This window comes from Poeciliopsis prolifica, unplaced genomic scaffold, assembly GCF_027474105.1.
Source record: "Poeciliopsis prolifica strain line A6 unplaced genomic scaffold, Auburn_PproV2 SCAFFOLD011, whole genome shotgun sequence".
Taxonomy (NCBI): domain Eukaryota; kingdom Metazoa; phylum Chordata; class Actinopteri; order Cyprinodontiformes; family Poeciliidae; genus Poeciliopsis; species Poeciliopsis prolifica.
Window position 1 is genome coordinate 10,695,005 of NW_026562386.1, and position 24,477 is coordinate 10,719,481.

At 37.6% G+C, this 24,477-nt stretch overlaps 1 protein-coding gene across 5 annotated transcripts in view; it reads right to left on the reverse strand.

Annotated features, from left to right (window-relative positions):
* The window catches only part of celf6 (CUGBP Elav-like family member 6), a 152,353-nt gene that overhangs the window by 19,992 nt on the left and 107,884 nt on the right, over window positions 1–24,477 (reverse strand). For 2 of the 5 annotated variants that reach the window (XM_055036603.1, XM_055036605.1), the window contains exons 4-10: window positions 22,402–22,530; window positions 16,100–16,179; window positions 7,145–7,318; window positions 6,087–6,234; window positions 3,885–4,034; window positions 3,124–3,186; window positions 2,586–2,666 (exon numbers count right to left, since the gene is read on the reverse strand). In XM_055036603.1, the coding sequence (XP_054892578.1) occupies window positions 2,586–2,666; window positions 3,124–3,186; window positions 3,885–4,034; window positions 6,087–6,234; window positions 7,145–7,318; window positions 16,100–16,179; window positions 22,402–22,530 (825 nt within the window). Of the gene's footprint in view, window positions 1–2,549; window positions 2,667–3,123; window positions 3,187–3,884; window positions 4,035–6,086; window positions 6,235–7,144; window positions 7,319–16,099; window positions 16,180–22,401; window positions 22,531–24,477 lie in introns of all 5 variants that reach the window. The other 3 variants (XM_055036604.1, XM_055036602.1, XM_055036601.1) reach the window with 3 other exon arrangements.

Consider the following 24,477-nt stretch of genomic DNA (forward strand, 5'->3'; position numbering starts at 1 on the left):
TTTCAACAGCAGTATGTCGACTTCTGAAAGACACTGCATGACAGCACAAAAAGAGAAATAAGGAGAAAAAGTAGAAACACCAGGGGTTGATTGAGAGAGAAAAGCTGAGGCAGTTATTGGGAGAGTGAAGCACTGAGACATGGAGAAACACAGAGAGGAGGCAGAGCACACATTAAGACATAAGCCAAGTTTTTGCTCCAATTACTGTGTGACAGTAGGACTGTCTTCCAATCTCTCCCCATCCCTCCACACTCATCTACCCAGCTGCCACATTTGTACTGGCCAATCTGGATAAAGGCAGGAATGAACTGGAGGGAAACAGAAAGAGGGAGAGAAAGATCACGAAAGCAAGCCATGGACACAGAGGGGGGAGGGAGGAAGCGAGACCAACTTGATGGACTCAGGGACAGTAAGCTTGGAGCTGGCTGCTTGTCTAAGTTTCTCTCCTGTCTCATTGCTCAGGGTGATAGCATGACGAGATGAGACTGGGTCTGGTGAGAAGGCTGATAAGAGGGCTGCTGTGGTAGCTGGGTCTAGTGCCGCTACGCCGCAGCATGATGAAGGGCACATACGCACACACACGCCCACACGCATACACATCTATACACACACACACAGACGACAAGAAAGAAAAGTTTGCAGAATTGTGCTTTTTTTAAACAGAAGATAAAGTTATTTCCTCTAAGGTGTAGGGCTGTAATATATATATATATATATATATATATATATATATATATATATATATATATATATATATATATATATATATATATACACACACACATTTTGTTTTCAAAATTGAAAAGCCACTTCTTACAGTCTTTTCTTAAACATGTATGGTCTCTGTAAAGTTAGCTGTGTTTACAATTTGTAACTGAATGTCTTAAAAAGCAATTTTCTATTCACGAGAAGTGGAAAGCTGTAACTATCAGATGAAGACTGAACAGATTAATCAAATAACCATGTACTAGGTGCATATGTTCAGAGATGCTAATAGAGTTTCTAAAAACCCTGAAAAACAAACATTTAGTCCAGAGAAAGTTGCAAAATTTTTATTAAAACAATGACACATTAGATTATTTATATATTTTAATACTTTGGATTATGTTTAGAAATATCATTGTCCTTGAGAGTTTTTCTATTTTTCTATTTTCAAGGGTCCCCTTAAAACTGCTCTGAAAGAAGAATGATTGTTTCATCTTCTTTAGTAATGAATTTCATTGGGTTTCAGTTTCACATTTGCCTAAATTTGATTTTTTTCTTGACCTCTGTAATTGTCCCAGTATTTTTCTTCATTCGTCTTTTCTGATAATGCTTTCAATTAAAATTGTTTCATTTTATGAATATACCACTACTCCACCATCAGAGGGACATTCCTGGTTTAACATAGGCTCAACATTATCGTCATTAAGTATATGATGATAATAATACTTCTATGATTATAGAAAATATTATGATTATAGAATTATTATTATCAAATAACATTTACCTTGAATGCAACTTTCCATGTTGAAATAAAAAAAAAAAATTACTACATGAATCATTATTTACACATTAATCTATGTAAAATATATCTGTAACAACATGACACAAAGGACATTTTGGCAAATATTTTTAGAGGGTTTTGTTAAATTCACAACTTTGGACTTTGAAGGATTTCTATGGTGATTCATCCAAAAACACAAACTGATGTGAAGCTGCAACTGTTCAGTGCAAGACAGAAGCTGAGATTTGAGTGTTTCTGTGCAGGTTCAGATGTATCTTGTTAAATGACAGGAAAGAAGATGTGGCAGTGGACTGAGACAGGCTGGGACAGCAGCCAAAACCCAGTGGAGGCTAGAACTCAGACAGGCCACTGGCTAAGCCAAGAATAGCTCGCTCTGTGAGGCCCTGACGGTGGCTGTGTCTGTGTGAGGGCCAGTAGACTTCTATTTTTCTTGCTGAAGTATAAAACTCTGTTTTTGTTTTAGAGAAAAAAACAACAAAACTTCAAATTATTGCAATTACTGCAGCAAGTACAGTGATGCACTTCATGTAAAACTGTGAACCTTGAACACATTCTTACCACTAACAACTTTGTCTTCAAGCAATCCTGAAAACACTCAATTTCTCCTCACCATGAATATTCATCCCACTCTATGCTGTTTCATTTAATCATGCAGTTGAATAATTAAGACTGACGAATGGCGTCAAAAAGAGTGATTTACCATCAAAGTATATCCTATGGTTTATTACGTCTTATGCAGTGGCAAAAGAGTGCACATTACACAAGGAATAGTAATAAATGATTATGCATGCAGCTAATTAATCTGATGAATATTTATAACCACTTAAACACATTGTAATGGACTGATTAAGCAGCCCAACACTGTGAGTTTGAATTAGTGCAGTTTTTTGAATAATGACAGAGTAACTTTCCATCTCAGTGCTAATGTTCTTCTCTTTAAATGGGAGCCTTTTTCTCACATTTTCCCCAGCCAGCTTTTTTCCCCTCCCTCACTAATTCAAAGCAGTGAAGCTACATTAGAATGGAACATGGCAATTATCACCTTTTATCTTGGGTGGGCGCGCTTGCTCGCTCTTACCTTCCCTCTGTTGCTGGGGAATGATGGTCGGTTGCTGGGGGAACGCTTGGCTGATTGGCGCATAGGCGGCAGGGTAGGCTGCTATTGCAAAGGGAGAACCAGAGTGGAATTCTTCACATCTCCATTTTCATATTTGACACAACAAAACTCAAATCATTATTCCATTGTTCATTTGGGTCCTCAAGTCATTGCATAAATAAATTGCATTATGACTGGGAGCTAGGGCTCATTTGTCTGGTGGATCACCACACACACAAAAAAAAAATGGCAAAAGAGGGAGTGGGGTGGAGTTCAACTGAACATAGATATGAACAATAAAAGAAAGTCTATGTAAATGAAAGATTATGTGAGACACAAATTTAAGTCAACTTAAATCCTTTTACTATCATCCTAATTGAAGAGGAAAATACTCAGTCATCTGGTCATCTCTTCCTGTCACGATGCCAACTGGAATGACCAACCAAAAAATGGAGCAAAGAGGGGGAAATAGACAGATGGAGAAAGTGAGAAAGTAGAGAAGGCAGGAGAGTTGGATCACCTGCGTAGTGCTGGACGCCAGCATAAGCCTGTTGGAGAGGGTCGGTCACCGTTGGACTCTGTGCTGCAGAGAGATGAAAAGCAAGAAAGAGAGTGAAGGGTGACTTCGAAGGAAATAGAAACAAAATAGTCAAAGAGAGGAAGGACAGCAAGATATAGAGATCACATTAAAGAGTGAGGCAGATACTGGCCAAACCAGAGACACACCAGGAGGTGGGATCACACAGGGAGTGACAGCAATTTGGGTTGTCATATCTTTGAGTTCTTCAAAATGCCTGCTTGCCCCAGATGTTTGCATCAAATATTAACAATGTGCCAAACAAACCACTTTGTAGTTCATTACGATTGCAGCTTGCTTTGCATAATGCAAAGATGGGGAGAGAATGTCTGTCAGTTCTTCAGAAATCCATCCCAGACAACATTAAGAGACCGAGGACAGGCTGAGGCACATCAGATTAACCATAATTGACTGATGGTTGAGGGAGCCTCAAATACTTTTGTTCTAAAAAAGTGAAATTAAGAAAGAGACTTCTAACATCCTGTCAAAATGAAGAGATCCAATTTGCCACTCTTTACATGTAGATTTTATTTTGTGGCAAACAAGTGATTCTTTTTATCAGATCAAGTATAATGGAATCACATTGAAGCATTTAAGGATAAGAAGGAACAGGTGACAATGTGGCAAATGAAGCAGCAGACTTCAGCATTATTAGTACATTAATACGTCTTTCCTTTTATTTACATAAATCTGATATAACTCACCTGGGTAAGGATGGATGCCATTGGTGTAGATGGGCTCCGATGTAGGCTGGCCATTGCTTTGAGGCGGAAGAGCACTGAATCCGTTGACCCCAATAGGTGTGGCTATGCTTGGCACGGCTGTAGCAGAAATGCCTGGGGGTGTGCTGGTGCCTGCAAGTAGATGTTAATGTTATCATGGAAAGTCGACTGCAGAGGCCTGTGGGGTGAATGCAAAATTTCTCAACTTTGCTACCTGTCTCTAAATGTGTTGCTTGAAACTCCCAATAAAGAATTAAATAACATATTTTTTTAACAAATGTTTGCCTGTTGAGCCAAAGGAAGGGGAGTCATAAAATTTGTCAGAAATCTAATCTAAGATGGTTTTATTTTGAGAGAATGTCAAAATGTATATTGCAGATGAAACTCCATACATTTGAATATACTGTAAGGCATTTTGCATGGATTTATTGTACCCTGTCAACAGTCATCAGGCATGGCAATAACACATTTTTGCAATAAAATACTTCTTGTTGAATGTAATATTGTAATTTTCATTGAAATGGAAATTTGGGTTTTCATTTGCCATAAACTATCACTATTAAAAATAAAAGGAATAAGCACACATGCATGGAACAAATCTACTGTATGGTATGTATAAGTTTCACTTTTGAATGAAGCTCTTGAAATAAACTTTTCTATAATGCACCTGAGTGCTAAAAATAAGGGTTTGTGTTTTGTTCTTCTAAGCTCAGCTTTCACCTTGCCAGTGGCCTTTTGTGCTGACAAAATTGTATTTTTTTCTCTTATCTAGGTGAAGGGCATTTAAGTCATGTAGGATTATCTTTGATAGGTATTAGTAAGAATATGTAGGCCTTGTGGATTACAAATGCCAGGTACAGCATCAAGCCACTTTATATAATACATTTGCAAAAGCCTTGCCTTCAGGCAACCTGCCTACTTAGTGTCAAGCCTTCAAAGCTCCTTATGACAAGGGCCAAAAAGATAGTTCAGACTGGGGTCCAGGATTATCTCACACAAATCTTTGCTATTATATTGTATAAGCCAAGGACTCTGCATGCCAAGTTATTGGATTGGCTGTGTTCCCAGAAAACACACAACATCAGAGACGCAGGAGGAGAACGTGACAGACAGAGGAAGAACGGAAACATAATGTATGTTCGGAAAGGAAGTAGAAACTATAATGTGGCTGCCAATGCTGTATGGGTTTGCTCTACATCTTCTATCACCAAGCCTCTCAGAAGCACAAGCTTCTGCTTCCTTTAATTTAGTACTTGTAGTGCCTGTTTTTACAGCAAAACAGAGCTTAGACCCAAAAAGAACTAACAATGTGTGCTTTATTTTTCATTTCACAGATAGCATTACTGGCTCAGCTCTTCTTTGTTTGGCTGTGTTTCACCCTTAGATGAAACCAGTAATTGAGCAACTGTTGCCATTAGCTCTGTGAACTTTTCTGTGAGTGAAGTATTTTTCCCTCCTCAGAAAGCACCTGAACTACTGCTTCTGTGTTTTTTGTGTTCTCTATTCTCTCAACCTGCAGTTAGTTGTTGCAGATATACAGTTTTAACTATTTATATGCATGCAGAACACATAAAATGTATGTAACCTTAGATTTCTTGTTTTCTGATGTTAAATCAGTTTCAAAGACAATGATTACCTCTAACAATTTCAATAAACAATATAATTGACAAGATCAATGACATAAAAGTCTTCCACCAACTCAGGCATACTTCACTTCGTAAATTTCCACACTTACTCAAAGAAGACTCAAAGCGGACATCCACCAGATGTGTGTGCAAATGTCAAAGTTTTTGACGTAATGCAATGCTCCAACTCAATCATTAAATTTGACTGCACTGTTTTAAAACTTACATTAAATTGTAATGTACGTAACTTAAGTAGATGTTATGTTTATCTATGATTGGAGAGTGCTGATTTGACCTGAATTTATATTTCTGGATGAGTTACGCAAATGTCTTAAATTACATTTCTGGTTGCTTAGTGCTAAATAAATAAACTGATCTGAAACAAATTGAATTAAAAGAACAACAACAGCAACAGCTAAAATTCTGGAAGAATTATGAAACGTTGAACTTATTGCAAATAATCCAAATAACAAATGTTTCCCAGCAGTCACGAGATATGGACAAGACTCCCCTAACTGAGCATGACTTGTGCCAGATGATGTTAAATGTTGGTGCATACCTGAGGATGGTGTCATAGGAGTAGCCACCAGGCCATTGACATTGAAAGCTGCCATTTGCTGCATTTGCGCGGCAGCAATGGCTGCCATGGGGTTCAGGTAGGACCCTTGTGTTGCTGCCATCAGGGCTGCTTGCTGTTGCATCATCTGCTGTAGGATTAAAGAGCAGTAGGGGGAGAGGCGAGTGGTGAGAGGGATGAAGGGAAGGACAGAAAAGAAAAGGAGGGTGAAATCGCTGCAGGATCAGAGTATGTTTACTCTCACATATCTGTTTGCTTGGCCCATGCCTTGCTCTTGAACAGAAAGATCTGTTTTGCCTTGCAGCTTTGCTTGCTGGCTACTCTAAGGCCATTCTGATTTTCTGCTCATTACATGGAAAGAAGATAAAAAGTTATGTAAAGTGATAGGGATGCTGAATTCTATGTATATCTATATGATTGAAATGTATATGGAAAAAAAGAGGGGGGTTGCAGCGGCAGAGTTTGAGAGATAGTGTGCGAGTGGGCGATTCTCACCTGTCAGCATGAGTTGTTAGCTACTGTGTGAGTGTAAAATCTCACAGACTCCTAACTCAGGCTGTGATTTTCATGTGTGAATATGAAATAGGGGTGGGCTGGGCTGACAGAAAAGGGCGTAAGGGGTGAACGGTCTCTTCTCTGTGATAAAATGCACCTCTTGAGCAGAAAAGTGCATCTAAAAGAGGAAGGCTAAAGTTAGCAGTTAAATGCTCCTGCAGATCAGTAAACAGGAATGTGAAAGATGTTTTTAAATTGAACAATATATGCAACAGATTTGCAATCATGATACATGTAATTTGAAATAGAGAGAAAAAACATATCAAACGCATTAGGGAAAGAACACAGTGAGAAAATAAGTCAACGTAAAAGTAAACACTACTTTTTTTTTTTTACTTTGACTTTCGAAGTTAAAGAAATCTTGAAATCTTAGCAATTTAACATCATATGAAAAGGTTCATAGGGAGTGTCACATGCCTAGTGGGAAAGAGGATGATTTCAAAACTCAGATCAGAAACATTTTTTTGTCTTTCTTTAAAGCTCACCGTCTCCTCTCCCGCTGGGCTGAGACTTACAGCATGAGAGTAGGCGCCATAGGCCCCAAACTGGATGGTCATGGGACTGAAGATGCCGAGCTGGCCCGCCATCTGGTGCATTCTGCGCAGGGTCCTCTCCTTATCAGTGTCTGCAAATTTGACCACCAGGCTGGACGAGGCACCCTGTGGACCCACATACAGTTTACAAGGTTAATAAAATATGTAACTAAGGCTTTTAAGACTATCCTATTAAAAATGTGTATCGCTTCAATTCATTCAAATAGCTCAGTGTCAATGAGTACCCAACTCATTGAATCATTTTCAGATTTTGTCATGTCGAAGCAACAAACTACAGGGTATTTTATTGAGAGTTATCCAACAGACCAACACAAAGCAATGGAAGAAAAATAACAGTTTTTATAAATAAAAGTTAGAAATGTGTTGTGTGCATTCATTGCTGTTTAGTCTGAAATCTAACTTATGGCCATCGGAATGGTTCCAAATAGTAAATAGAGTTTGCCTGTGTATTGAGATGCATATCTTCAATAAAACACAAACATTTTACTGTGAATAATGACACTTTTCTACCCACTTTTGCCAGCATCTTGTAGTGGGGTTGAGATAATATTTTTTGGACCACAGAACCTGAGAACCAGAAACCATTACAAACAAGTGAATGTGGCAACTTCAAAAATCTGGAACTTATTCTCCAGAATGATCCAGACTTGTGCAGCTACATAAGTTCTTTCTGATATATTGGCTGATTTCTTTTGACAATTATAAATTTATGTGCTTGGATTCCATAGTGAACATTTACAAGTAAGTTCAACTAAAGATCTGATTCAAGACCTGGAAATCAATGCAAACAGACTCCATCTATTTAATCTTTCCCACCTGTTTTTAAAGACAAATGAATAAAATGTATCTTAATGTGGAAAGCTGGTAGATACCTTTCTGCATCTGAAAGTTAGTAAATACATAGATATACTAAAGACTGACAAAACATAGGTGATTTAGGAAAAGTGGTGTATTGTGTATTGTATCTCGTTTTTCATTAACTGACAGCTGGGATAGGTATCTCTTATTTGATTTGCAGTTTAGGTTACAGTCTAATATCTTTAAACCAAAGGGACACAGGGAAATGAATAAGCACCTTGTATTTGTGTAGTCACTTAGCTGTCATCTTTCATCGGAAGAGAACAGTGAGTGCTCTTCGCTTTTGTGAACTTTCCAACTCCACTGTATACACTGGGAGTGAACTGTGATCCTAACCAGATCCCACAGGAGTGCCAGTCCCCCACTGGTAAAGCTTCACTGAATATAGTATCGGGTAATTAGGTCTGACAAAAGCCTTCGGCATGTAGAGGGCGAAGTATTGACTAATGGCTCTTCCTTATGGCAGATATAGTTCCGTATTGATGTCCGTGCTCCTGAGTTTGCATCCAATTAAATCATTTGAAAGACACAGACCAGAATCAGTTGCTCATTTGGACAAAGCGGGAGGAAGTGAGTCTATGTGTGAGTGAAAGACAGATATAGAAGGAACAAGAGAGGATGATGAGGCCACCAGGCACAAAAAGCAGCTACAGACACTGTCAAGAGAACCAGGCTTCTATTTAATTACAGGCAATGCATGCTGGGAAAGAGCATGGAGTACCACCAGGACAGAAGGACAGAAACAGCTAGGGGGGCAGTGAGGATATGATTAGTAAGATCATAAAAGCAAAGGCACAGTGAGAGGATTGGACCCCATAATCACAAGTCTGATTCACACACACACAAAAAAAGCCTCATCCTGACAAGGTCAGAGCAAATTCTCGTTTTGATTAAAATTTCAGTATTTTTTGATGATTGGAAATTAGAAACGTCAGACAACTCCAGGGTACATAAGGACGGACAGAAGACAACTTTTGTTTCCTTTGCAGAATACAAGCACTAAAGCGCAAAGAGACTAAACTGATGGAAGTCCATTAGTAAATTCTTAAAATAAAAGTTTGTTTTGACAAAATGTTACAGGTACACTAAACAGTGTCTAATTTGATGGTTAAGCCTTAATACTTCAATATGTTACTTTTATTATTATTATTGCCATGATATTTCAAAAATCATGTTATTTTTGCATCTTCTGTTAGTAACAAATCTAAACCTAACCTTGCATGCATACGCATGCAAAGAAACATACATTTCCACACATTGATTTTTCACAGTTCTCTGATAAAAGTGATTTGTTTACATCATAACCCTCCATGCACTACATTTCCAGCTGTCATAATCTAATAAATTCTGCATGAAAGTGATAAATATGCATAGGCTAATGTAGAAAACCATCTCTTGTTTAGAGTTTTTGCAAGTTACTCGAACTAAGTTTCATGAACAGTCGTTCAGGACTACAGAGGGAATGTTTTGGCTGTAGATAACTATGAAGAAGAGTCGGGAATGATGGAAAGCATCAGCAGAGACCCCCAGGACAGCACATCTCAGATGGGAACATATCAGAGCCAGCCAGCACCCCACCTCAGGCCAGAGGAGACCCATCTGCCGCTTCTCCCTTGGTGCCATTTTAATTAGTTAAATCAATACTTGAATATGGCACTGTTAACAGCACTGGTTTTCCCCTTCTAATTTCATTTCATTCCACCTCCTGACCTTTTTTTTCTATGCTTTCTCAGCTTTGTGGAGTAGTTTAAGGAACTGGACGGTGAGATTTAATGAGGTTGGCAGTGTGCAAACATCTTCCTGGAGCGTTGTTGCTCAAGCCTGCCCACAGCACAGAGGCGTGGCATTTAAATTCACTCATTCTTTGCCTTGTGTATTTGTGTATTCTTATATTCTTTTAATACCTCATGAAGAATGCATTATGAGTATTGTGACAGTGAAAGCCTGAGGCTGTCTGTAGTCACTGCACCGTGACTCCAGATGAAGAAAGTCTGGCTGAGCCTTCTTCCTTCCAGCAGAGAGCTCTGTCTCAGCACTGAAACAGACTCACTATGAATGTTTTGGCAAATATTCTAAACTAGTACAATCGTCTCTGCAGATTTTAGCCTTTTCACCTCAACTACGACAAAAAAAAAAAGTCACGTACAAGGACTACAAACTAGACTGAAGGTGGAATCAGACCGGCATGATTCAAATATTTTTGCAATAAGATCAGCAGTCTTTTCAGTTCACTGAAGAAATTTGACCTTGCTTCCTAGGAAAAAGAAGTTTGATGTTTCATCAAACCATATGTAAGAATCGTAAAAATCTGGGGTTTTTAATTGCACTCTATTTAAAAAATCCAATGATGATATTAAAATAATTCCTGACCGAAGTAATTGGCCATGATGTAGAGCCCGAAGAGCTACATGTGGTCCAGAGTCACAGGTTGCAGGACCTTGTAAAAGATCAAATGTCCCAAACCACTTAAAGAAAAAGAAGCGTGTGGCCAGGTAATGAAGGAACAGTTGTGGGCAAACAAGCAATGGACACAAACCAGCCGCTCCTCGCTGGCTGCAGAAAATCACGAGCTGACAAACAAACAGAATAATAACCTCCCGCAGTATGACTCCAGTACCTGGAGAGAAATGAATTCTCCAAATTTGATAAGGGCCAACAGGGAGCCATCACTTTTGACAGGTACAACTAAGGAATTTGTCACAGGTTCAAAAACTAATCAAATTTTTTGAACAACACACTTGACTTCGGAAAATCTCCTATATTGGATTTTGTATAGGGGACATAATGCGCAGAAAGGGGAAATACATAATGGTAATTGAAGGATTAGAATTCAATTGCAGAGGAGAAATAGGATAAAGCTTTTATCTCTACATTACTGTGATATAAAGACACTGTGGTGATGTGTCTAAAAACAGGTAAACATTTTTTTCTATCCTTCACAAAGGCTTACAACAATACCAATAACAAGCTGGGTCAATGAAGTGGAAATTAATACAAAAGCACAAAATGTCAGTCATTTACTCCGTTTCAGTAGCATTCAATGTAAAATCTACAGTTAAGTAACTAATAAGACCTCGACACTCATCTACTTTTTTCAGATCTAAGAAACTAAATTTATCAACTGAGATAAAAAAAATAATAATAATAATTGAGCACACTATAACAAGTTTGTTTGGTAATTAGCTAACCCCCCGTGAGGGCCTCATATTCAACTCTCTGACCCTCGCCGCATCTCTAAAAGCCTCATGGGAAGAACATCTCTCATTAGCAGAGAGAAAGCTAACTTGGTCTGGATCTACTTTCTATACCCATGGCTACCACTGTGCAGGACACTGAATCAGACCAAATATATCTCCAATACATCCCTCATTACACCACAACTCTACAACACACGAGCCAACACCAACAAACTCCTGAAGCCCTGTCAGCCACGCTGCAACACCAAACACGACATTGTGTGCAATTTGCTGGTTGCTGCGTGCTTGCCCCTGGGTTTGCCATTTTGAAGTTCTGCCACCTGTGTGTTCACAGTCTTACAGCTGAACTCATGAGAAGGCCAGCTCTGTGCTCAATCGTCCTTTGGGTTACATTTCAAAGCACCTGAAACCCACAATAAACTTCAATTAAAGCTATGACCCAATCTATCAGTGTGAGCCCTATTGGTGACTTCCAGTGCCCTTAAGCTTCATTAAAGCTTTTCACAGAGGGCCACTGCGTTTCACTTGCAGTATTATTTATAGTATGTGTGTGAGCCAGGTAACACAGATGTTGCTGTGAGAACATTAAGAGGGAAAGAGAGACAGAGTGAGAGACAACTCTTTGTTCAAGGTTCATTCAGACCTCGCAGCTGGCACCAGGCGGTGTGCAGAGCAGCCCACTCTTCGAATCCTGCCTCCTGTTAGTCTGTTGTTGACGACATGTGGCAGTGATATTATCCAAATTAACTGCATCTCCCATTGCGTCCAAAGCTTTCGCTGGATACTAATGACCACCTTGCCAATTAATCTGAGTGAAAGTTGGATTTGGGGAGATGAAGATAACAGGTGCAAGGATAGATGGAGAGAGCTATGGATAATTTACTGTAGATTATTTATGAACTTTTAGCTGTCTCTTGATCCAGTGTAGGTGTGTTTGAGACTCCATATGTTAACTTCAACATTTTATCCATGGCTCACCTCAGGTGACCCAGTGCTCTAAAATACTGTGTGTTAGCTACAATACAAGTGAAGAAATAAAAAGTGGATGTGAGCCACGACCATTAGCCAAATTCCCTTTGCAAGTCTGCAAAACATGGCCTCTTTTAAATTAGTAATGTAACTCTGCCAAATGCAATTCAAATTGCCTTCTAGGGATTAAGCCAACAAGTTTATTTGATGAAAAAATTGTATTTAGACTTTGCTTAACTCTAAATGGAGAGACATCTGTCTTTATATGAAGTTTTTGCAAAGTAACTTTTCCATGGCCAGTAGTTCACTTTTTGACTGTACCACTTAAATGTTTCACTCTTTGCTTTAGTGTAATGTAAAGTGAGGCAGCATCAAAAAGAGGTGAAAACTCCGGCACATCTGGCTCCAAGAACCCGATCTGGCTGCCAGGAAGCATCCGTAAATATTTATTTCGGGAACATCAGTGAAGTGTGTGGAGAAGCAAATGCTTGCCAGAAAAAGTGGGTGCTCCTGTGTGTCCAGCTGTGTGCTATGGTAACCAATGCACAACCAGCTCAGTAAATTACGAAAATTATAAAACGTGATTTTTGCAGCTTTCATTAAGCAAAAGGAGAAAAAGAAGTTTAACAAAGCCATCCTTCCTGTGTAACATTAGACTTATGATGTTTGTATATTTAACTGTATTAATGCATCATTAATGTATCGACTAACACATTACCAGGACTTGATCTGTTAACCATTTAATTGTAATTCTGGTGGTTTAAGGACAATGTGTTGCTTAAGTAAAAATGCTACATTTCCTAATTACACAAATTCTTAATGTAACTTGGACTGCTTTCATTTATGAATATGGGGATCAACACACCTACCCAGACGTTTTAGATATATTTTTTTCCAATTTTAATCTAGGTGTCATATCTCTTTTACATTACAGTTATCTACAATTTTGCATTGGTCTATCACATGAAATGCCAGTGACATAATTTCCAGTTAGTTCATTTTAATGTGAGAACACCCTTTCAGGATACAAAGGTTTGGTCAAAGTCAGTGGAGTTTCTCCACTTCTATGCAAACTCAACGTATGCTTATGAAGCAAATTCCACTATCGTAACAATATGTCCTGAAAGATGAGAAAAAAACAAAAATGGTTTCTCAGTAGAATTTTAGAATGAAGTTCATCTGAATTCAAGCTGATGTTATTTATGAGTTAAATCTGGCATCGATTGTATTGATGAATAAATGAAGATTAAAAAAAAGGTATTGAAGGGTTAATAAAGTGCAAATCTCCCTCATTATCACCAGAGACCCAACACTATAATATCAAAACGCAGTTGAGGAAGCAAAGAGGCTTATTAATCTGACCCTATTTTGGAGATCCATCCTAACTCTAGGGTGCTTTTTAATATTATTGACTCCCTTGTTAACTCTCCCTGTAGTCTCTGTAATGAAGCCTCTGTACTTTTAAGTGTTTTTAATGTTTTAATATTCTTTAACAAAAAGTGGCCCCATGACAGGGGCCATATTGTCACTGGTAGTAATTTGACTTTGATGAGATGTTACCAAGACATTTCTACTGTGAAGCTGAAAGAAGTTTTGATTTTTGTGAAGCCCTCTATCTTCTCTTCCTTTATTACAAACTATTCAGATGTATTTAATTATATATTTATTGCAGTATGTTTTGTGGTTGAAATTCTCAGAATGTGCAATAGAAGCCAATAAATAAACCACAACAGTTTTAAAATGGGTAGACAGGTTGTGTGGGTTGGTATTAATGCAGAAGCAGCAAATAAGTTGTCAGGTTAATTAATATTGTCAAACATAAAATTTTGCAGCCATGCAAAGTACAATGGTAAATCTGAACATCTTTATAAGATTGAGACTGTTATCCCAGCTTAACAGTACAAAGTACTGTTAAGTAGGAATTTATACAATGTGGAGTTAAAATAACAGAAGGACTGCAGGATAAACTACCCCCTCAAAACATGTAGTGTTTGACACCAAAACTACTCTTCTAGAAAAGCAGAGAAATAACCAACAGATGGAATTCAATGAGTAGTCAATGTGAGGCAACATTAAAAATGATAAGAAAATATGGATTAAAGTTTTGGTTTTTTATTGTTATATTTTATTTTTATTTTTGTCTTAATTTGAACTTGTTTCTTTGACATTTTACTTCATTTAATTTCATTCTAAATATCAACCCAAACCCAAATCTGACAGCAGCAATTTAGATTTATAGAGGTATGAGAAATTTTAGACTGGGATTACGCTAATAGAAATGTGCAATTGTCCTGGACCTTCTAACGAGCTGCTTAAGTTTGTCAATATAAATCTTGATAAATAATATTTTTTCTGTTCATCATCAAACTACATATTGTGTATTGTAAACCATGGTCATGTAAAAAGGTGAGCCATCCACACATAAACAAAGACGTCTGTAAATTTTACTGATATAAAATCAGCAGCTTTACACTTAATACTCTTCTAAGTCATGCAAGTATGTTGGGAAAAAATAACACTTATTCAACAGAACATGTAATGTTGAAATGCATGTGATTTAGTTCTACAGTAATAAGTGTTTAAGCTCCATCTTTGGCACTGTTAACATTAAATGACTTTTCGTGGAAATGTTATTATAATGTCCCTCCAGTCTGAATTTAGCAAGATTAGCCAAAAAAGGCAATACTGTAAACAACAAAATAAAGTAACAACTACCCATTTTCAGATGTTTTTTTCTCTCACTTCCTCAGGTGAATTATTTCCCCTTAGATATTTGTTGACTTTAGAATTTTTAATGTTTACCTCTGTCCACTTTCAAAACCATTATTCAACTTGACTTGCAATTCTGTCATCCATTGTTTAATTATATAACATCATCATAAATGTTTTGCCTTTCTCTACCTACTTCCTGTTACTGCATAAACAAGTGAGAGAAGATGAGCGCGACATAGATCATTATATGCTGCATTCACTTCCATGCAAAACACAAGTTGTGTACTACTTCACAGCTTAACTAAATGGCAATTTTTTTAAAAGCATATTTATTCTTCTATTGATTAATAAAAACAAAAACATCCTAGCCCTGCACAATTTCTCTGAACAAAATCCCACCTAAAATCCTTTCCTAAACACCTAATTTTATGAATAATGAGTGGAAGAAAATTGGCATTTTTAAGCTTTATAACAATTTAGGGTTAGCTAAAATACTTCTCTACTTTTTCCCACAATTAAAACAAATCTCTGATATCAGAACTAATTGTCTACCAAAATGATTTCTGTCCTGCTGACATTCTACAAAATCACCCCATGTCCTGACTTTGGAATCAAACTATGATTTGCTCAGTGACAACCAAAACACATTCAGAAATCCCTTTGTAGCATGCTGCCCTCATTTTCCTTCAAGATTTTTGATGTAAATATTATTTTTTTTTGCCAGAAAATAGCTTGAACCACAGGAGGATATAGTCATTGAGTGAAAAAAACAGATATACAGCCTCCTGCTGTTTATTTTAAAGCACCAGATGCTGACTCTGGCAGTAACACATTGGTAAAATGTGTTTGAATCTTGGCTCATGATGTGGTTTGAGTAACTATGGTGACCACAAATATGTGTATGCAGAGGGTATTTGTTACACGTTTGAGTGTTTTTCTTGCCATAATGTTTGACTTTCCAAAGGAATAGAAGGACAAAGATTCTATTACATTTTGAAAATCTGTATTCGACTGTAGTCTTAGCTTTTTGGAAGTGTTCGTCAGAACCACAGAGAAAACAATTAGCACAGACAGGTTGGTGACATTGCGTTATCTGGGGTAAAAAGTGGAAAGTTTGCAATACAGAACGAGCACAGACTCTGATACTTACAGGCATAGTTTGTCCACCATGCAAACTGTTGATGGCGGCTTGCGCTTCTGCGTGGCTCGAGAACTTGACAAAGGCACAGCCTGTACACACACACAAAGAGATGGACATGTCAGTAAAATGGCTTTGAATTGCATAGAGAAAACACTATTCATCACCACTGACTTTATGGTATCATTTACTTTCCTGATTTGTTAACATATTCTATCATTTGTGTTTTGTGTTAAATCAGTGTTACCACAAAGAAGGCATTAGCTGCCTGGGACATTCTTCTTCCTGTCCATTTCTGTTTTGACCCCTGTCGGCTTTAAAAACTAAAGCCAGAGCATTTACTGTCTTAGCGTGTCTGTCATTATTTATCTGTTCAATATTTACATAGTGGGATTTGTGCACAGTCACTCATAAAACAGATTATGCAAAGGCATACTATTGTGATCTGCCTTTCTAATCGTCTCTCGGCTCACAGAGGAAAGAATTAGGTGAGTTTATAGAGGATTCAAATCATATTAAAGGTGTTGTTTAGCTGAGGCAGAAAAATCAAACTGAACAGATTTGCCTGCTCCCTTGTGGTCAACAGAAGTGGTTGACCACAAGGGAGCAGGCTTTGAATAATTCTGGAACTCTACACTAGTTAGATGATATAAGTATATTTCAAGCTGATTATCGTCTTTGGTAAGACTGAATAAATATACATTGTGACAGGATGATTCAGAAGATGAATCTCAATAAATTAGAATGCCATTATAAAGGTTTCAGTAAATCAATACAAAAATTAAACACTCATCTACCGGTACATCGATTCATTGCAAAGGCAGTTGCATATTCTTAGGGTTTACTTTTCTTACCTTGATTATTTTGGCTTATAGCTAATATAATATGTATCAGTACTTGGTTAAGTCTCCTTAAGCTTGTCTTACAGCATCAGTGTGATTATCCTGTGGCAGTGCTGAGGGTTTTAAAAAGCCCAGATGACTTAAAAGGTGGACATTAAATTTGCATAATTGGTTCTGATGCGTCATAGATTTTGGACCGGTTCAGATTGGACTAGTTTTCTGGCCTGTCAAGCAACCTTATACTATGGTCACTAAATCAGATATTGTTACGTTTGCCAGTGGTACTTTTGCCAAGCCCAGCTGGAACATGAAATTAGCATCTCCATATACCCTGGCAGCAGAAGGAAGGATGAGGTGTTCTAAAACTTCCTGGAAGACAGCTGGGCTGGATTTGGGCTTTTGGACAAACACCAGGAAATTATATTTCATCACTGACTGAAACTTCACCATGGACCTCAAGCAAGTTAGATTATCAACCTCTCTGTCCCTCTGGGCTCAGGGATCTTGAACAAAAAATGCAATGTAAAATGGACTTTCAGCTGAAAAGAAGACTTTTGACAAAAATGGAACAGTTCTTCCATTTTCTGCTGAAGTAATCTGATTTTTCTGGTTCATTAGTAGCTTTACACATGAAATGCAGTTTACTGCTCATTTTCCAAACATGCTGGTGTGCAGTGACTCTTCGAGCTCCGACTCACGTTGCAGTCGAGGCCTTAAGAACTTTTCATCAAACAGCCACTCTTTTGTAATAAAATTTCTTTTTTTTAATTAAAGGACTAAAATATATTATTTTTTGTTAATTTAATGTAAAGACATGCACCTGAATGAGAAAGCACTAAAAACAACAGCAAAAATAAAAACCAGTGACTTGAAACATTGAGAAAAAGAAATGTACTCATTTTTATTGTTTTGATTTTATTTACTTTGCATGAATTTAATTGGAGCCAGTGATCTAGAATCAAAGGCTTTCCCTGGGTTCAGTCCTTGTTTGATATAAAAATATCCATGCATGCAAAATGTTGATATACATGTTCAAATATATATTCTGCATAGCTGAAGGAGTCCTAATTTATTTAACTATTTCATTCTTAGGTGGATTCAGGATTATTATTCTGAGATATTATATCATGGGGTCAGCTTTTGGTTTTCTAAACACGACAACAAATAATTAATTTGTGTGAAAATACAAATGATATGCATTCATGGGTAAACATTTTTAAATCACTGCATGTGGAAACATGGTGAGTGGTAAAGGCCATGTGTTTTCTACGCTGGAAAATGCCCTCAAAGATGTAGAGATCTACAGAGGCAAACAGAAGAGTCAAAGAAGCCTTTGATTCTGTCACAGCACTCCAGCACCCTTTTTACTTCACTCGAACACCCCTCCGGGTAGAGGCAGGAAAGGTCTTCATTTGTCCAACTGAAATGCATCAGGCTACTGTGTACCATTTGACTTTAATGCTCTCTTTGAAGACCTTCTCCAACAAACACATTTAACCTTTGCAGCAGAGATAAAACATGGGGATTTGATTTAGCTAAAAAAATATTTGATCCTTTAGAGGAAAAATAACTTCACTGTTACTTTCTTTACAAGGCTGCTATATATTGTGCTGATGTTCAAGTGATGCCAGCAACTGAGGCCAAACAAAACTGCCAGGCTTGGCTCCCACAAAAAGTGGAATACCATGTTGAATGTATAATGTCCTCCAATTTCTCATCAAAAGACAGTGCCACAACTATGCATTTTCTGCTAAAATTTAAATAAATAAACAATGTTATGGGACAAAAGAACTAGAAGTGCTATGACCTCAGAAATTATAGTACACATTTAAGTTTTGGTATTTGGTGGTTCAGAGCGCATTTGGGGGAAAAAAAGAAATTGTATTGCTTTCAAGCGAGAGGATCTGCGCTGCCTTTTGAATTCCCGGGGTAATAATATGTATGCATGAATTCCATCCCTCTGGATGGCTGACATTTATAACACAACTTAATTATAGACCTAAAAGCCATCTCTCTATTATTGCTGACAATTCAGGGCTCTATTCAACTCTGGCAGCAAGTGTTGCACTTTGAAAGTACTTTGAGGAGCAGCACCATAGAGAGATGGATGTTAAACTTCTCGGCCTTTTTACTGGGTGAAGAGGGGTGCTGAAAAGCCTCTGAGTAGCATAAATTTACATCAACAGGGACAAAGCCTCAGCCGTGGAACAGATAGCGCTGTCAATTTCAAGGTCTGTCTCACTCAAATTATGGGAACCTCATCCTGAGTGAGGCGGCTGGCAAAATAATTTGCCGTAACATCCGGTAATGATTGCGTGGGACTGTTGCACGGGCAGTGATAGAACTAGATACCTATGTATGCAATCTTTGTATGATTGTGGCATTCATAGTTAATACTGTGTTTTTACTCTCCTCATTTCATAACAATGAAATTCGAAAAAGCAGGAGTGCTCTAGTCAGTGATAACATCAACATACACTAAACCAGGGAAAACACAGCACGTGAGGAAAGAAAAGAAGAGTCGAGGTGTGAGGTGCAGGAAGGTGAAAATGAGTGAAAGCACAAACAAGGAGAAAAACTAGTTCCTATCTGACACCGCCGCATGGGCTTTATTTTAGTTTATATGCTGTCAATCAGCTTGAGGCATCTAAACAGACAAAGAGAAAGGGAGTGGGGGGAAACCAGAAGCAAGAAGGCAAAAACAGAAACATGGTGGGCTGGATGGGCTAAAGACAGCAACAGACCCGGGATTAACAATGAAATGAACAGATGTAGGCACCGATGCAGGTGTGCAATTTTGTATACGGTAATTATGCTTTGTCTAGAATTTACACTTCATCACCTCATGCATCCTACCTTCCTTCATTTTCAGAGATCTGCGCAGATTCATAAATAAATCTAATTCAGGAGACAGAATAAGAGGTGGAAATTCAGATCAGTATCTTGAGAATCCATTGCTGTGCATAAATGTGTTTATTTGTGATGCTAATTTGTTTTATAACTTTTAACTGAATGACACGGTTTTTCACGACAAATTTGAAGTGAGCATAACTAACCTTGACAAAAAAAGGAGTGAATGAAAAAAAAAACAATGTTTGAAACTTTTTGTAGAAAACAAACGCAGTGCTTTTTGTCGGCCACGATGAGAGCTTGTGTTAAGCACACAGGCAGTCTTGCATGGCCCTCCTCTTCTTTAAACTTAGCTATGACGCCATTGTCTTTGTGTTAAATTTAACAGTAAAAACAAAAGGCACATGTCCAAGTAATCCAACCTAATAGATAATGTTCTGTTTGCTGATTCTTGGTGGAAGTGAGCTTGCAACTCTGGAAGAGAAAAGGAGAGTACTAAAGCAGCAGCTTAAAGTGCTCTGTCACTTTTCTCTTAAATCATTGTGAAGGTAAGCACTGCCAAAAGAAAAGCACATATAGCTTTGTCTTCAGCTTACACGGTGAAGACTTTGTCAACTGATACGTATAAACAGATTAAGGACGTCATCAAAAAGAAACACCAACACTATTATTCTGAAGTAGACTAACATATAAAAGTGGTCTTAATAAACCTTTTTCAGTGAAAAATTATGACACTGTAATAAAGATGTGAATGAGTGCAGCTGTTATTTAATTCACCCGTACTGAAAGTTTAAATGAGCAAAAAGAGAAAAAGTAATTAATCAGATGTAAATGTTCTCATCGGGGGAAGGTCACAAATCAAGATGTTAATTGGTCAATGACATCATGGTATTGCATTTTTATTTTTAAGCTTCCTTTGAGACGAAATACTGTACATTCAGTGATTAAGAACTAGTTCCTGTTGGAGTTATAAACTTAGCTACCGACATTTAGATGGTGAAAAATCAAGTCATTGCAATCTGGTTGAAATGAAGTCAGAGCTAGTTCCTGCTCAGTTGTGTACTGTCAACGCCTCATCTGTTATGACAAGTAAAATGCTATAATATAGTACAGGAAATTAATTTGTTCACTTGACTATTCTGTAAATTTGTTTTCTGCATAATTTCAGGTGAGGCAGTACTGAGCTGTGCCTCACACACACTGACAGATGCAGGCACTTGGGGCACGCCCGTTGTTGTCTGCTTTTTGTTGCCAATACACATATTTCATTACACATGAACAACATGTCCTGACGTTCCAGTCTGTCTGATATATTCAAAGGATGTGTGTGATATATTCAGTTTCACTAATCGGTAAAAAAAAACAAACAGAAGTAATGCACAGGGTGAGGCAGAAAATACCATGCTGCTCTTCTTCTACACGTGAAAGAAATGAAAACATACACAACTCCTCCTTGGCGATTAGCAACACAGCCAGACTTTTACAAATGAAGGTGAACAAGGATGATTTTTACAACAAAGAGACAGAGAAGGATGGGCCATATAGAAATAAAGATAAGATCAGACATGATTTTGAATTATAGTAAAAAAACTGGAGCTCAGCCAAAAAAAATTACATTCTTGAAAAATGAAATTTGGCCTGATATAAAATATTCTTCTTTTGCAATCATATTGCTGAGCAATATTGAATTGATTAAATAATAATTGAAAGCTTTTAAAGCAACTAAATGTTTTGATTAAGGTAAAATTTGAAAAATACTTTTTTTATTTGGTATATTTGTACATTTGACACCAGAGCGGTCAATGTCTCACCAGTTAGGAACCTTCCCACACATCTTTTTAAAGGTGAATTCGCAATAACACTAGAACAGCAGATGGGAATGATTAGTTCAGATTTTGTCAGAATTGGGAACAGAGGGCCATGACAAGAAGAGCAAAATCATTCCCATATTTTAAAATTATCTTTAATTCGACTATTCTCTCCTACCTAAATACAATGTAGGCCACAGACATGAGCTTGAATCTGTCAAGAAGTGAGTGACAGCAGCAGAGCTCAGAAACGGTGCTTTATTTACAGTAGGACAATATTGTCCAATAACAATCTCTGGGGAGGGATGATGGGAGTGTGGGAAACAAACATGATTACACCTCTCCACTTTTCAGATAACACGAAGAGCAGGAAGAGAGGTGGTGCAGAGAAACAAGCTGCTACGCGAGTGTAAGCCCAGGATGAGACGAGCGACTGTGATCAAGAGACAACAAACGGAAAAGATGACGAATGAAATACCAAAAGAGGGAGAAAGGAGCAGGGGATGGGGTGAGAAAATGAAATGGAGAAAACAATACACACAAAAGAAAGTGGGGGAAAGAAGGTGTCAGAGTGTGGTGACAATGAGATATGATAGAAATGCAAGTGCGACGCATAAAAGGCAGAATATGAAAAAAAACTGAGTAGCTGAAGGGGAGCATGAGTTATTCAGAGAGCATTGCAGACAATGATGATGAATTCAGCACAGGAAGACAATATCTCTGAAAATGCAAAGAACAGAAAAAAAGATAAATAGATAGGGATTAAGAAAGATAAGCAGGGGAGAGAAAGAGCAGGAGGCGTGTGGGCTCTGACCCTTACTGGCCCCATCAGGCCCTCGAAGGACGGTGCACTCCTCAATCTGGCCGAAGGTCTCAAACAGCCGCCGGACATCGTCCTCACTCTGTTGCTTGCCGAGCATTCCTACAAACAGCTTCCTGTCTTCTGGATTGGGAGAAGAGAAGGAGAAAGGGAAGGAGGATAGAAAAGAAGAGAAGAAAGAAATGCAAGAGCTGATGGCACCATTCTGCAGAGGCTTTTTTTATCAGCAGTCTGCTGTGTTGTTGCTGCTGCTGCTGCTGCTGCTGTTGTTGATCTCACTGTTGTCGAGCATTTCACTTCCCTGCCCAACCCCCCCAATCTATGATTTATTCCTGCATCTACTAATCTATTCAAGTCTTCTGTATTGATGTCTGATACAGACAAAGTTGGGAGAGCTGCAGATTCCTTCTAAAAGTAAGAAGGGTAATATTTTGCAGGAGCAGGCAAGCTCTTTGATTGTCGGTGAGGAAACATCCAACAACAACATGTACATTTTTATCACCCAAATAGTAAGCATTATAATAAACAACAGCAAACTTCATGTACAAGGTGAACAATGGAGTTTTTAAAGTCTGCCGTGTTTCGGAGGTTCTTATGTAAAATAAAAGCTAACAGACATCTGTATGGCTTCCATACATGAGTAGGATACCTTGCAAAAGTATTTATTCTGCTTGCACTTTTTCATAGTTTGTTGAAAAATTAACAAAGTCGTGCATTAGTTATGAAAGTTGAACGAAAAAATTGTTTCAAAGTAATTTCCAAATAAAATGTTTAAATTGTGCTTTGAACATATAATAAAACCCTTTTACTGGTGAACTTCTGAGTAAAATCCAGCACTATCAATTTATATAGTAAGGATTTTTGTGTATTTTGTTTACATTGTGAATTTAGATGCTCTGTGAAGGCCTCAAATGTTTGTTAGAGAACATCAATGAACGATCAGCACTGTAAAGTGAAAGAAATGCACCAGACAGTTCACGGACTAGGCTATGGGGAAGTTTTACGCAGCTCTGAACAAGAACAAAACATGGCCTCCAACCTAAACTGACACACTGGGAAAAAAGAGCATTACCAGCAGAGCACACATTTGGCCTTTATGAAAGGAGGCAATATGAAACCCTGTGCTGGGAAAAAAAAATAATAATAATTAGGTCCTTGGCCACAAGCAATATTCAGGAATCAGCAAACATGAACAAAGTTTTGGTCATATACACCTAAAACTGAACTTTCTAACCTACATTCAATAAATCATCTGTGGAAGAAACTTAACACTGCTCATCAAATAAAAAACATGATTCCCACAGTGAAGCTAGTCATAGACTAAGCTAAGTAAAAGACAATATTGAAAGAAAACTTTAGAAGCAGCAAAACACAAAAGAAAAAGTTAATTTGCAGGAGGACAATGACATGAAACATACAGCTAGAGGTACAGTGAAATGGTTTGGATTAAATCATATAAAGGACAAATACAGTCAAAACAAAAAAACTTGCACAAAGATAAAAACTAAGATGCAGCCCTGGGAATGCCTCATGGATCTCTCACTCAGATAAAATTAGCCAATTTGCACTTAGATAATATTATGTTTTTGGTAGTCATAGGTGAATTAATCAATGGGCATATTAACTTGAGATATGCTCTTTTTTTTTAGAAAAATACAGTTTACGTTTATCTTTTTGCACATACTGTAAAATATTACATTAAAGTACAAATATGAAAAACACACTTCGACATTAAAATGCTTTGCAGTTTCTGGTAAAATAGTCAACATTGTCACATCTCTATCAAACAAATTGTTTTTCACTGCTGCATCAAATTTAAAATGTATATAATAAAATTTAAAAATACAGTCTGGAATAAAGAGTGAAATTTACTTCATTGTTTGTATTTTCAACAAATGCTTAGAGAGATTAAAATGAGTATCTCTTTGAAAAGCAAATCCTTCCCCAGTTTTAGAGCGTTGAACTCTTCCCTAGACCTATGGACTGTATAACACAAAATTTCCAACCAGTCAGGTAGCTGCAATGTTCCAATTAATCCTACCGGTGCCTTGGCATTAGACAGAGCATTCA